This window comes from Tursiops truncatus, chromosome 4 (genome assembly GCF_011762595.2).
Source record: "Tursiops truncatus isolate mTurTru1 chromosome 4, mTurTru1.mat.Y, whole genome shotgun sequence".
In the NCBI taxonomy this organism is placed as follows: Eukaryota; Metazoa; Chordata; class Mammalia; order Artiodactyla; family Delphinidae; genus Tursiops; species Tursiops truncatus.
This window is the reverse complement of record NC_047037.1, coordinates 138185211-138200501: the sequence shown is the minus strand read 5'-3', so window position 1 is coordinate 138200501 and position 15291 is coordinate 138185211. Positions and strand designations below refer to the sequence as shown.

Below are 15291 nucleotides of genomic sequence, written 5' to 3'. Positions count from 1 at the left end.
ACTGCCGATGCAGGGGACACGGGTTCAAGCCCTGATCTGGGAAGATCCCGCGTGCCGCGGAGCAACTGGGCCCGTGAGCCATGGCGCGTCCGGAGCCTGTGCTCCGCAACGAGAGGCCGCGGTAGTGAGAGGCCCGCGCACCGCGATGAAGAGTGGCCCCCGCTCGCCGCAACTAGAGAAAGCCCTCGCACAGAAACGAAGACGCAACACGGCCATAAATAATTTTGTTTTTTACAAAATCACCTATAATTTTTATAGGTGATTTTTACTTTTTCTTGGTACCTTCCTGTACATGGTAACTTCTCTACACCAAACATGCATTGCTTTGTGATCAGATTTTCTTCCACCAAGAAATCCATCTTTATAAAGGTTAACAGAAGCGCTCTGCGCTTAGTCCACGGCCCTCCCAGGCTGGGAACCGGACATGTGCATCGCACTCAGATTCAAAACACCCGGTGCGCGGGCGAGAGCTACCGGGCGCGGGAAGGAACCGCGGGGTCAGCTCGCTCGGCCCGAGCGCGGCCAGGGCGTAGGCGGGATCCTGGGCGCCGAGGAGGGGTGGCTGGAGGCTTGTTTGCGAAAGTCTATGCAGCCAGCTAAGTTCACCCTCACGGAAGAGTCAGGTGAGGCAGGCCTCACAACCTGACCCTGGACACCTGGCCCGGGATAGAGGCGCGGACCCGGGTGCGCGTGCGCGCAGGCCTCGCGGCCCCGCCTCTCGTTCCTCCCCTCCTGCCCGGCCAGTCCCAGAAAGCCCCGCGCGCCGGTTTCCAGGGCGACGCGTCAGAGCCAGGAGGCCGCGAGGTTGGCGCTGCAGCGGCAGCCGCGCGGAGCAGGTAACAGACCCGCTGCCGCCGCGCCCCACAGCCGAAAGTCTCCGCCCTGCCCCAGCCGAGCCTGCTGCTAAACTTTCCGAGTCTTCCGGTGTCGCCCGGTTCCTCAGTCCTGGCCCCTGCCCAGCTCGGGCCTCGCTGCTTGGCTCTGCAGTTGGTAACGTAGGCAGGCCGTGAGGCCGCTTCCTCCTGCAAAGCGCAGCCTGGTGAAGAGCGGCCCTCGGCGTCCTTCTTCCCAGTTCAGACATTGTGACTGCGCCCACGCAACACACTCACAAGCCCACGCTGGCCCGGGGACCCGCGGACCCGCCCGCACGCGGACTGGCCGCTGGAGGCTTTCGGGCAGGGGGCGGTGCCGAGCTGGCCCGGGTATGGCCCGGGGGAGGGGCCCGGCCAGTCACCTTACCCCGCCTTCCGGCCACGCCTTCTTCCTGCCCCGCCACGCTGGGGCCGATTTCACCCCTTCACCAACTTGCAGGCTTTCGCCGACATTTTTCTTTTATATCTGAATCTGTTACCTTAAATTTTGCATCTGCCTGCTTGCTTTTGCTTTGTTTTTTCCTTCTAACCTTAGCGCTGACATTTCCCTAATCCCCATCCCTGGGAAATCTGAATCCTTTGCAGTGTCTTCTGTGTTTTTGTCCCTCACCCGCTCAACTCAGCCTTGGAGCCCTCTGTCCACAATTTCCCGGTGGTGCTTTAACATTTCCTTGCCACACGTGTGCCAGCGGTTAAGTTTTCAGGCCAGTTTTTCACTGCCACCCATGACCTCGAACTTTTTTTTTTTTAATCTACCCTCACTTCCTAGGTGAATTCATCCAGTCTCATAGGCTCAAAACCCATCTAAATGCGAGTGAACCCCACATGTGTAGCTGCAGTCCTGACCCTCCTCTGAACTTCAGACGCATGTCTGCCTGCCCATATCTCTGCTTAGATGTCTAAGGCATCTCGAGCACAGCAAGTCGAGAACATTCCCGCAAACCTGCTCCTCCCTTGCTTTTACCCACCCCAGTTACTGGAAGCCATTCTCCCAAGTTGTCTGGGCATTAGTGTCCTCCTTGACTCCTGTTCCTCTCCCTCCCCACATTCAGTCTGTCAACACATCCTTCAGAACGTATCCAACGCCCACTGTCAGCACCCTGGTCCAGGCCTGGATTATTTCAGTAGCCTCCTAATTGGTCTCCCTGCCTTGAGTATAGACAGCCTTATGCTGTTTTCTTTTTCTGTGTTATTTCATGTACGTTTTTTTTTTGAAGTATATGAATTTTATAGTTTCCATAGATAAAAATACAACATTTTTAGTATGCATTTTTGCGACTTTTAAACAAAGTAGACGAAGCTACGTAAGCACCTTACGATTAAGCTAAAAATTGAAAGATGCCCTTTAGCTTTCTGAGATATATGACAGTGTCTCTGGATAGATCTATGGCAAGAACTTTAAAACTGACTTTACGGAAGAATGAAAGAATTCTTCCAAGTGAGAAAAAAAGTCACGTAGGAATTTACGCTCTGTCTGTTCTGTATTCTTTCTTTTTTGGTTTTTTAGAGAAGCACCAAAAGAGGCAAATTGAAATGAAGACAAGTGAGCATTCCTACGCTGATCACTTTGATAGTAAGTACCTGGGCGCTGATACTCCAGTCAGGCACAGAGTGAGGCAGTGATTGATATGACAGGTCCCTGCCCTCAGGGAGCTAATGGCCCCAGACACCTGTCCCCTTGCCAGTTGCAAACCCCCAGCCTCCGTTGTCTCTTTTTCCATCTAGTGAAACCCTGATGGACCAAAGTATAATGGTAGGGCAGCTGCAACTTGCAGAGGGTCTATAGGATGTTCCGCCCTCCAGCCTCCCCTTGTCCTGTCACTTCATAGAGGCTCTTAAAGCCACCTGAGGGGAATCTCCTCCATCTTCAGCTGCCACAACTGCAACCCCCCTGTGGTTTGGATCTCACCCACTCCCACTTGCTGTCACTCTCGGCTGTCCATTCTCTCACCTGTGTCATCACCTCTTCCATCTTGACTGGCGCTTTCCCTCGGCTTTTAAACATGCTCAAGGGCTTCCCTGGTGGCGCAGTGGTTGGGAGTCCGCCTGCCGATGCAGGGGACGCAGGTTCGTGCCTCAGTCCAGGAGGATCCCACATGCCGCGGAGCGGCTGGGCCCGTGAGCCGTGGCCGCTGAGCCTGCGCGTCCGGAACCTGTGCCCCGCAACGGGAGAGGCCACAACAGTGAGAGGCCCGCGTACCGCAAAAAAAAACATGCTCAAGACCTCCCATCACAAAAGAAACAGAAACAAACTCCCTTGACCTCAGTTCTCTTTCATTTTCCAGTTATTGCTCAATTTCTCATCCCCCTTGACAGGCAAACTTTGGTAAAGAATTGCCATATTCAGTGTGCATTCCCTGCCTCTCATTCCTCGACCCACTCCAGTCTGCCCTGCACTAACACCGCTCGTCAGACGTTCCCGGCCACGTCTTGTTCAGTCTCTCAGCAGCACGTAAGTTTGACACTGCTGCTCCCCTCCCACTCGCGAAGCACTGTCTTCCCTGGGCTTCTGCACCCTCAGCCACGCCCAGCCTTCTGATCCTCCGGCTCCCATAGGTCCAGCTGCTGGGCAGCAGTGCCTCTTCATACCTCTCAGACCCCTGCAACTCAACACGCGCGAGACCTGGCAGTCTCCCACCACCCCACCCACTGGGACCCCTTGACCTTTTCCCTCACCCCAGCATCCAGTGGGTCACCAAGTCCTGGTGACATTGTCCCCTGTGCATCTTTCACATCATCACGGGCGCCTTGGTCCAAGCTCCCGCCTTCCTTCGTCCCGCCTCCTGCATCCGCTGCTCTCTGACTCTTCCCTTTTCTGTTCTCCCCCGCTGCAGCCAGAGTCACCTCTTCGGGAGGCAGCGCAGATCATCCCTTCCCCAGCCTCTCTCTCTTTTGCTTACTGCTAGCTGGCTGTTCCTCTTGGATGAAAGATCCAGACCATAAACATGCCTTCCAGTGACCCTGCAGCTGTTCACCCCCCTGACCTCTGGAGCCCCATCTGGAACCGCTGGCCCTTGTCACGGGGCCCAGCCACAGGGGCCTCCTCTACGCGCCAGCCCTGGCACTGCCTTCTCTGTGCTGTTCTTCCTTCCCACCCTCCATTCCTCTTTGCCCAGTCAATTCCCACTGACCCTGCATATCTCAACTTAGAATGCACCGCTCTAGGGAAACTCCCAGGTCACTGTCTAGATCAGGCTTCTTTGCCATATATCCTCACAGAGTTGTAGCTCTTTCCTTTAAAACACTTAGAACAGTCACTGTTGTGATTATTTTATTACCGACGTGTTAGCTCCACGAAAACAGACACATTTCTGTGTTCATTATACCCTCCACACCTCACACAGCTCCTGGCACATGGTACACACTCAAATGTGTGTTGAAAGAATGAATGAAACGGACATTCGAATGTGTAACATCAAATGTGGGATATTTTCGTAGAATTTTATTAAAATAGACAGAGTGAAAATTCTAGTAAAAAGGAATCAGGTCAACACTGTAAATTAAAAAGAAATGTGGCAGTGGCCGGGAGGGGGCGCTAAAAGTTCACGCGTCTGTGCATGTAGCCCTAGAGTGTGGGCTCTTCCTGTAGCCCATGCAGGAGCTGCATTTGCCGCCACCTGGTGGGAGCAGAGAGGCACAGCTTCTAACCCTGAAGGCGCTGCCTTGGGAAGCTGAGTCTGGGGATGAATTTGAGCTCTTTGTCAACAATCAATTAAATATATAAAATTGTTAAATAACCAAAACCTACATAACTTGTCTATAACCATCCAAAGCTTGAATGGCACAATTCCATGTTATCCAATAAAGCCTGAGATTTCTGATGTATATAGGTATATTTAATTGATGGACTTTCATGCCGGACTAAACCTTAAACGTCATTGAAAACAGCAAATTTCGTACATTAAACCATTGAGGCCAGGCAGCTAGCTAGTAGTGGCAGAGCTGGAACTAGGACTCAGACATCTCGCCACACAAGCCTTTTTCCTTCTGTAGCATACTTCCTCTCTTCTTAATTCCAGTGTTCATTCCTTTCTTTTTTCGGCTGCGTTGGGTCTTCGTTGCTGTGCGTGGGTTTTCCCTAGTTGTGAAGAGCAGGGGCTACTCTTTGTCGCGGTGCGTGGGCTTCTCATTGTGGTGGCTTCTCTCGTTGCAGAGCACGTGCTTTAGGCACGCGGGCTTCCGTACTTGTGGCTCATGGGCTTCAGTACTTGTGGCTCGCAGGCTCTAGAGCACAGGCTCAGTAGTTATGGTGCACGGGCTTAGCTGCTCCATGGCATGTGGGATCTTCCCAGACCAGGGATCGAACCCATGTTCCCTGCATTGGCAGGCAGATTCTTAACCACTGTGCCACCAGGGATGTCCCCCAGTGTTCATTCTTAAACTTCCTTTCTTCAATATTAGAGCAACCACATTTCTGAAGCCAAAAATTGGGACACATCATCTTAAAAGTGGACACAGTGTTAGAAATCGTGTTCTTGAAAGCCTTGAGGTATGTGATCATCTTGCCTATTTTTATAACTATTTTTATAAGCTAAGGGAAGAGCTTTGCTGGTATTTAACATTCTGCTGAACTTTAAGTCAAAGAGTTCAGGCCTTTTGTTTTGTAGGAAGACCCTCAACCTGGGTCTGGTCGGTGTCTCCCCCTGACCTGACTCAGGCCTGATCCTGGCAGGGAGACCACAGGGATGACCCTGTGCTCTTCTCAGTTTCCGGGAGGCACATGAGGTCCCCCTGTCCCACTGGTGGTGCGGGCCTTGCTGACCTGGTGATGGTCAAGGTGTCTGCCAGGTTTCTCCACAAAGCCACCCTCTTTCCTTTTGTATTTGATTAGTGTTATCCCAGATCCCGTTCTTTATCGGACTTCTGTTCACTGGCCTTTAGCATCCACTGACAAGTCCTGCCTGCTTCAACTACCTCTCTGATAGCCATCAAACAGTCATTGACCCTTTCAGCCATTCCTTGTACATTTATTAGCTGTCATTCTACCATAAGGAAGAGCTTTCTCTGTTTATTTATTCATTTGTATTAGTATGGACTCATGGGTTCCTATCTTATTTAATAGGTTGTCATCTTATTTCATCCTTATTTATTTTGATGCTCAAATTGTCCTAGATTTGATCAGTGAAAACTTCAAGTTGGCTTCTGTGTCCTTTTTCACATACCAGCCTTATCTTGTACTTTGCCTGCCCCAAGCCTGGAATCGTCCATTTCTCTGAGGAACCCTAATTCCCTTTAGTAGAGAATGGTATTTAGTGGAGAATGATGCTGAGTGTGCTTATTGTTACCGGGGTGTCATTGCTTCTAGGCCTTCGGCAGAGTTAGGAAAATTACCCCCACACACACACGCGCGCACACACACACACACAGGCACGCACATATGCACATATACGCACATAGATTGGTAACTAGCTATCCTCGTGTGTGTGTATATATATATATATAATATATATAAAATATGTGTGTATATATATATTAACCCAATATTCCCTATTCTAATCGCACACCTCAGAGTTATTTCTAGACGTCCCCCTTTCTATGTAAGTAAAACCCTTTCAGGCAGAAATAAACTTGTCTTCTATGATTCTAAATATATTTATTTATTTCCTCAATTATCTTGTTTGCTCTGTGTAATTAATTTCCTGATCTTGCCACTACCTGTCACCTTTTGTCACACACCCCCACACTTCTCCTCCCCACCCAGCCCTCTCAGCCTCCGGGCATGCCTCCACCGAAGCCCCTGCGCAAGGGCCAGCCTTCTTGCTCTTTAAAATCCCCGTCCTGAGTGCTTGATAAGGGAGTTTGCTCGTTTCCCCAGCTAGTTTTTCTGAAACCAGCCCACCAGCTCCCCAGAGTTGGTGATCTTTCTCCTAGGTGTAGTCCAGATAAGGTATAGCAAGATGGTTTTGAGAGCGTTAACTTATTTCCCCAAAGCACGTGAAGTCATCCTCTTCATTGACTTCTTGAAGTTGATAATAGTATGTTTCATTTACATTTTAATAGCCTGCTTTTAGTCTCATTTTGATTTATGATGTTTTTCATGATAACTTCTATTAGTCTCCTGTTGCTGCTCTAACAAATACCACAAACTCTGGCTTAAAACAACACAGATTTATTCTCTTATAGTTCTGGAGGTCAGAAGTCTGAAGTGAGTCTCATAAGGCTAAAAATTAAGATATCAGCAGGGTTGGTCCCTTCCAGGGATTCCAGGGGAGAATCCATTCCCTTGCCTCTTAACAGCTTCTAGAACAGCCAGTATTTGGCCTGTGACCCCCTTCCAACACCCTCAAAGCCAGCAGGAAAACATCTGTCTCTGCCTCTTCCTCCCTCATCCCACTGCTATCTTCTGACTGACTCCCCCTGTGTACCTCTTATAAAGGTTTTTGTAATTGTATCAGGCCCACATGGATAAACCAGGATAATTCAGGATAATCTCCCCACCTCAATCAATATCCTTCAAGTGGTCATCTGCAAAGTTCCTTTTGCTCTATGCAGTTATTACATTGTGTTCACAGGTCCTGGGGATTCACAGTTTCTAGGGATTAAGATGTGGACATCCTTCGGGGCAGGGGACAGTATTCAGCCTAACACAGTACCAAATGTGGCCTAAATCTTAAAACTAGGATTTTAACTCCTTTCTTTATGGCAGGTGATGAGCAACATGTAGACAATGATTAGGAACATGACTTGGAGATCTTTGCATATCCACACATACAAAGATATATTTCAGTCTTTTATTTATTTATTTATTTTTTTGCGGTACGCGGGCCTCTCACTGCTGTGGCCTCTCCCATTGTGGAGCACAGGCTCCGGACGCGCAGGCTCAGCTGCCATGGCTCACGGGCCCAGCCGCTCCGCAGCATGTGGGATCTTCCCGGACCAGGGCACGAACCCGTGTCCCCTGCATCGGCAGGCGGACTCTCAACCACTGCGCCACCAGGGAAGCCCCAGTCTTTTATTTTTTTAACAACCATGCAGTATCAGCATTACTATTAATCATGGGTACAATAACAACGTTTCATCCAATTTTTAAATTTTTGCCATTCTGATAGGTGAAACTGGAATCTAATTCTTTTGATTGGCATTTCATTAATTAAGAGCAAGTTTGAAAAACATTTTATATATATTTTTGGTTGTCTGTGTTGCTGTAATGTGCTTGTTCTGTAATGTGTTCATACCCTTTGCCCATTTTACTTATGGAGTATCATAAGAGTTCTTTGTAAGTTAAGGAATTAGCTCTTTGTCATATGTGTTGAAAATAGTTTTCTCAGTTTCTGAAGTGCCTTTTAACATTATGATTTTTTTTTTGTTATAGAGAAGTTTTAAATTTTTATATATGCATCCAAAATAGGAGCACTTAAATACATAACAGAAAAAAAGGGAGAAATTGACAGCAGCACAATAATAATAGGGGACGTTAACACTCCACTTACATTGATGGACAGATCATCCAGACAGAAAATCAATAAGGAAGTTCTGGCTTTAAATGACATATTAGAACACATATATATAGATAGATAGATAGATTTTTGGGGGGGGTGCTTTTTCCATCCAAAAGCAGCAGAATACACATTCTTTTTACGTGCACATGGGACATTCTTCAGGACAGATTACATACTAGGCTACAAAACAAGTCTCGGTAAATTTAAGAATATTGAAATATATCAAGCATCTTTTCTGACTGCAATGCTATGAGACTAGAAATCAACTGCAAGGAGAAAAAAAAAGACAGCAAAAAAAACAAACACATGGAGGCTAAATAATATGCTACTAAACAACCAATGGATCACTGAAGAAATCAAATCAGATATTAAAAAAATACCTGGAGACAAATGAAAGCAAGAACACAAGGATCCAAAATCCATGGGATGCAGCAAAAGCATTTCTAAGAGGGAAGCTTATAGCAGTACAAGCTTACCTCAGGAAACAAAAAATCTCATATAAACAACCTAACCTTACATCTAAAGGAACTAGAGAAAGAAGAACAAACAAGACCCAAAGTTAGTAGAAGGAAAGAAATCATTAAGATCAGAGCAGAAATAAATAGAGACTAAGACACAATAGAAAAGATCAATGAAACTAAGAGCTGGTTCTCTGAAAAGATACACAAAATTGATAAAACTTTAGCCAGACTCATCAAAAAAAAAAAAAGAGGCCCGAATCAATAAAATCAGAAATGAAAAAGAAGTTACAACTGACACCACAGAAAAACAAAGGATCATAAAAGATTACTACGACCAACTATATTCCAATAAAATGTACAACCTAGAAGAAATGGACAAATTCCTAGAAATGTACAGTTTCCCAAGACTGAACCAGGAAGAAATAGAAAATATGAACAGACCAATTACAATTTCATTAGTAATGAAATTGAATCAGAAATAATAATTTTTTTAAAAGTTTCAACAAACTAAAGTCCAGGACCAGATGGCTTCACAGGTGAATTCTACCAAACATTAGAGAAGAGTTAACACCTATCCTTCTCAAACTATTCCAAAAAAATTGCAGAGGAAGGAATGTTTCTGAACTCATTTTACAAGGCCAGCATCACCCTGATACCAAAACCAGACAAAGATATCACCAAAAAAAAAAAAATTATAGGCCAATATCACTGACGAACATAGATGCAAAAATGCTCAACAAAATATTAGCAAACCAAATCCAACAATACATTAAAAGGGTCATACACCATTATCAAGCAGGATTTATCCCAGGGATGCAAGGATGATTCAATATCTGCAAATCAATCAATCAGTGTGATACACCACATTAACAAATTGAAGAATAAATACCATATGACCATCTCAGTAGATGCAGAAAAAGCTTTTGACAACAGCTAACATCAATTTATGATTACAAAAAAAAAAAACCCTCCAGAGAGTGAGTATAGAGACCCAACATAATAAATGCTATATACGGCATAATAAATGCTATATATATATATATTTATATATATATATATATATATATATATATATATATATATATATATATATATATATATATATATACAGTTCACAGCTAACATCATACTCAATGATGAAAAGCTGAAAGCGTTTCCCCTAAGATCAGGAACCAGACAAGGATGCCCACTCTCACCACTTTTATTCAACATAGTGTTGGAAGTCCTAACCACAGCAATCGGACAAGAAAAAGGAATCCAAATTGGAAAGGAAGCAGTAAAACTGTCACTGCAGATGACATGATACTATACATAGAAAATCCTTAAGACGCCACCAAAAAACTCCTGGAACTCATCAATCAATAAAGTTGAAGGATACAAAATTAATATAGAGAAATCTGTTGCATTTCTATATACTAACAACAAGCTATCAGAAAGAGAAATTATGGAAACAGTCCCATTTACCATCACATTAAAAAGAATAAAATACCTAGGAATAAACCTACCTAAGGATGTAGAAGACCTGTACTTGGAAAACTATAAGACACCAATTAAATATACTGAAGATGACACAAACAGATGGAAAGATATACTGTGTTCATGGATTGGAAGAATTAGTATTGTCAAAATAACCATCCTACCAAAGGCAATCTACAGATTCAATGCAATCCCTAGCAAAATACCAAGGACACTTTTCACAGAACTAGAACAAATAATTTTAAAATTTGTATGGAGGCACAAAAGACCCCAAATACCCAAAACAATCTTGAAAAAGAACAGAGCTGGTGGTATCACACTCCCTGACTTCAGACTATACTACAAAGCTACATTAATCAAAACAGTATGGTACTGGCACAAAAACAGCCACATAGATCAATGAAACAGAATAGAGAGCCCAGAAACAAAACCATGCACTTATGGTCAACTAATCTAACACAGAGGAGGCAAGAACATACCATGGAGAAAAGACAGCCTCTTCAATAAGTAGTGCTGGGAAAACTGGACTGCTCCATGTAGAAGAATGAAATTAGAGCATATTCTAACACCATATACAAGAATAAACTCAAGGATACACTAATATGTATAAAACAGATAAGTAATAATAACCTGCTGTATAAAAAAATAAATAAAATTTTTAAAATAAATAAATAAACTCAAGGAACTTCCCTGGTGGTCCAGTGGTAAAGAACCTGCCTTCCAATGCAGGAGACGTGGGTTTGATCCCTGGTTAGGGAACTAAGATCCCACATGCCACGGGGCAACTAAGCCCAGGCACCACAACTACTGAGCCCACACAACTCAACTAGAGAAACTGCGTGCCACAAACTACAGAGCCCACATGCTCTCGAGCCTGCACGCCACAACTATAGAAGAGAAAACCCGCATGCCACACCTAGAGAGAAGCCTGTATGCTGCAATGAAAGATCCTGCACGCCTCGACAAAGATCCCATGTGCCAAAACTAAGACCCAACACAGCCAAATAAATAAATAAATAACAAATAAATCTTTTAATAAATAATAAAAATAAACTCAAAATGGATTAAAGACCTAAATGCAAGACTGGAAACCATAAAACTCCTAGAAGAAAACATAGGTGGGATGCTTTTCTTTTTTTGACCGCACCATGCAGCATGTGAGATCTTAGTTCCCGGACCAGGGATCGAATCTATGCCCCCCTGTAGGAAGTGCGGAGTCTTAACTACTGGACCACCAAGAAGTCCAGGTGGGACACTCTGACATAAATTGTAGCAATATTTTTTTTGATCTGTCTCCTAAGGCAAAGGAAACAAAAACAAGAATAAACAAGCAGGACCTAATTAAACTTAAAAGCTTATGCACAGCCAGGGAAGCCACTGACAAAACAAGAAGACAACCTATGGACTGGGAGAAAATGTATGCAAGTGATATAACCTATAAGGGGTTAATATCCAAAAATATATAAACAGCTCATACAACTCAATGTCAGAAAAACAAACAACCCCATTAAAAAATGGGCAAAAGATCTGAATAGACATTTCTTCAAAGGAGATATACAAATGGCCAAAAGGCACATGAAAGATGCTCAACATCATTAATCATCTGAGAAATGTAAATCGAAACCAAAATGAGATATCACCTGAAGCCTGTTAGAATGACTATGATCAAAAAGACCATAAATAACAAGTGTTGGGGAGGATGTGGAGGAAAGGGAGCCCTTGTGCACGGCTGATAAAAATGCAGGTTGGTGCAGCCACTGTGGAAAGCAGTATGGAATTTCCTCAAAAAACAAAAAATAGAACTACCACATGACCCAGCAATTCTACTCCTGGGTATATATCTGAAGAGAATGAAAACATCGATTCAAAAACATATATGCACCACAATGTTCATAGCAGCATTATGTACAATAGCCAAGATTTGGATGCAACTTAAGTGTCCATTACCAAATGAATGGATAAAGAAGATGTGGTATATATGTGTGTGTATACACACACACACACATACATATACATATACATGGAATACTACTTAGTCATAAAAAAGAATGAAATATTGCCATTTGCAACAACATGGATGGACTTGGAGGTTTTTATGCTAAGTAAAAATAGAGAAAGACAAATATTGTATGGTATCACTTATATGTGGAATCTAAAAAATAAAATAAACTAGTAAATGTAACAAAAAAGAAATAGACTCACAGATATAGAGAACAAACTAGTGGTTATGAGTGAGGATAGGGAGTGGAGAAGGGTAGGTGATAAGTACAAATTATCATGTATAAAATAAATAACCTACAAGGCTATATTGTACAGCACAGGGAATATAGCCAAAAATTTATAATAACTGTAAATGGAGTATAACCTTTAAAAATTGTGAGAATCACTATGTTGTACACATGAAACATATAATATTGTAAATCAAGTATATCTGAATAAAAAAGCTTTTAAAAAATTTTATGCAGCCATTTTTACTAATTGTTTCCTTTGTGGTTTGTGAGCTTTATTTCTTACACTCCATGTTTTCTTTCAACATTTACATTTTTAATTCATCTAATATTTAAGTGTAAGAAATGTAATAAGAATTCACTTTTGTTCTGATTTCCAGACAGATGTCTAGCCTGTTGCCCCACACCATCATTTCTTGGAAGTCTGCTTTTCTCCACCTTTATCTTATACTAGGTTTCCATATGTATTTGTTTCTGTTTCTGAACTCTTTATTACATTATATTGCTCTGTCTATTCAAGCACTATTATCAGACTCTTTTAATGACTATAGCTTTATATCACAATATCTGATAGAGGTAGTCCCTTCTCATCATTTTTTAAAAATCCTTTTGTTCTTATGCATTTTTCATATTCATAACTATATGAATTTAGTATGATCTTGTCACATTTCCAAAAAAAATTACTCTTGACATTTTTACTAGGAATACTGTGATTATGTACATTAAATTAGGGAGAATTTACATCTTTATCACCTTGGTCCTTCTTATATAAGAACACTATATGTCTTTCCAATTGCATAAATCTTCTTTTATTTCTTTCAGTAGTTTAAAAGTTTTTTTCATATTATTTGTATTAAACCTGTATCCGATGTTCTAAATTTTTAGCTGATATATAGTAAGTGGGATCTTTTTATCTATTTTCCAAGTCATTTCAGTTAACATATAGAAAAGATTGATTTTTATATCCATTTAATAGCCAATAGTTTTATTGAATTCCCTTTATTTTATACTGTTGTATGGGGTTTTATAAGTTTAAAATCATGTTACCTGCACATAATAAATGATTTGCCGTTTCTTTTCCAATATTTATATATGTTATTTCTTTCTCATGTCTAATTTCATTGGCTAGTACCTCCAGAGCAATATTAATTAGCAGAAGTGATCGTTGACATCTTTATCTAAATCCTTACAGCAATGTAAATTAATGGTTCACTGTTAAGCATGAGATTAGTTTTTAGTTTGAGATATGTATTAATATTTCTTTATCATATTGGGAAAGCATTCATTTAGGGCATCTTGAGTTGGGTCAGCACTAGTGAGAAGTTTTTCAGGAGTAATGGATATGGAGAAAGGACTTAAGAAGCATAGAGGCACCCTGAACATTCATTTATTTAGTCAATCTTTATTGAACACATTATTTCCCAGGAACTCCTCTAGGCACAGGGGATACAGCAGTAGACAAAACAGTCAAAAATACTGCCATTATGAAGCATACAATTTAATTGAGAAGTCGGGAAACAAATCAGATGAATAAGTAAAATATGTATGAAATTAGACTAGTGATATGTTCTAAGAGGAAATATAGTGGGAAAGAGAATAGGAAGTGTTGAGAATGGGTGAGAAAAGGGAAAACTTGTAAGTCAAACTACCGTTTCCCACGAAGCAGGACTGAGAATACAGTTAAGAATACAGTTACCTACCCACACAATAATTTGGGTTGGTAAACATAGCCGTAACCACTTTTTGAAAACTAAATGGTCCCTATAAATTAACTATAACTTCACTACAGAATATTTACCTTTAAGAATTAGGATTTTCTGGTTGTAATAAAAGCCAAGAATCTGACAATTTGTGAGAGAGATTGTTGAGTCAGAAGGTTACATTTCAGTACATAATACTAAAGTCTATCAATATCAGTGCTTCTAAGATAAGATCCAGTGCCCACCAGTAGTACCTGCTGCTTTCAGGCAAGTAACACATAATCCAAAAACTTTCATTATTCATGTTCAAATTTTTATTAGAAAGAAAGAACAGGCAGGTGGACCCACGATCTTTTGTTTTGTGCCCCAAATTTTGAGACGCACTGCTCTGCTGTGGCCCCTTCAAATCTTATTTCAGCAGGACTATTTGATAACTACAACCAGGAATTTCCCAATCAACTGCCAATAACTGATTCACTTCGATAGAGAGAAAGCCTTATAGTGTGTGAAGTATAAAGCAATCCATATGCAAATGAATATATATAAATTAATACTGGTTCAAAACTTTTAATTTCCAATTATATAAATGTTTATTGATGAGCTCTTAACATTTGCCTTTTGTAATATCATTCTAGGTTTTTTGAAATGTATTAGTTTCTTTTTTTAATATAAATGTATTTATCTGTTTATTTATTTAATTTTGGCTGCATTGAGTTTTCGTTGCTGCACGCAGGCTTTCTCTAGTTGCGGCGAGCGGGGGCTACTCTTCGTTGCGGTGTGCGGGCTTCCCATTGCAGTGGCTTCTCTTGTTGTGGAGCACGGGCTCTAGGCACGTGGGCTTCGGTAGCTGTGGCTCACAGGCTAAGTAGTTATGGCTCGCAGGCTCTAGAGCACAGGCTCAGTAGTTGTGGCACACTGGGCTTAGTTGCTTCAAGGCATGTGGGATCTTCCCAGATGAGGGCTTGAACCCGAGTCCCCTGCATTGGCAGGTGGATTCTTAACCCACTGAGCCACCAGGGACGTCCCTGAAATATATTATTTTCTTAGAAATAGACCAAAGAATGTCAGAAAACACTACCCTGGAAACTTCATAAATATTACAGTGTGAAGAACCC

General features: G+C 42.4%; 2 protein-coding genes across 5 annotated transcripts in view; one reads left to right on the top strand and one right to left on the bottom strand.

Moving 5' to 3' along the window:
- SH3BGR (SH3 domain binding glutamate rich protein) overlaps positions 1-2963 on the bottom strand; it is a 74273-nt gene extending 71310 nt beyond the window's left edge. The window contains exon 1 of one of the 3 annotated variants that reach the window (XM_073804520.1): positions 2824-2963. In XM_073804520.1, the coding sequence (XP_073660621.1) occupies positions 2824-2877 (54 nt within the window). In that variant the 5' untranslated portion in view covers positions 2878-2963. Of the gene's footprint in view, positions 1-909; positions 1159-2823 lie in introns of those variants that run through there. The other 2 variants (XM_073804519.1, XM_073804521.1) reach the window with 2 other exon arrangements.
- Positions 597-15291, top strand: part of LCA5L (lebercilin LCA5 like) — a 39564-nt gene continuing 24869 nt past the window's right edge. Inside the window, exons 1-3 of one of the 2 annotated variants that reach the window (XM_073804516.1) lie at positions 597-836; positions 2380-2445; positions 3189-3324. The gene's annotated coding sequence lies outside the window, so the exon portion shown is untranslated. The remainder of the gene's footprint in view (positions 837-2379; positions 2446-3188; positions 3325-15291) is intronic. The other variant, XM_073804517.1, reaches the window with a different exon arrangement.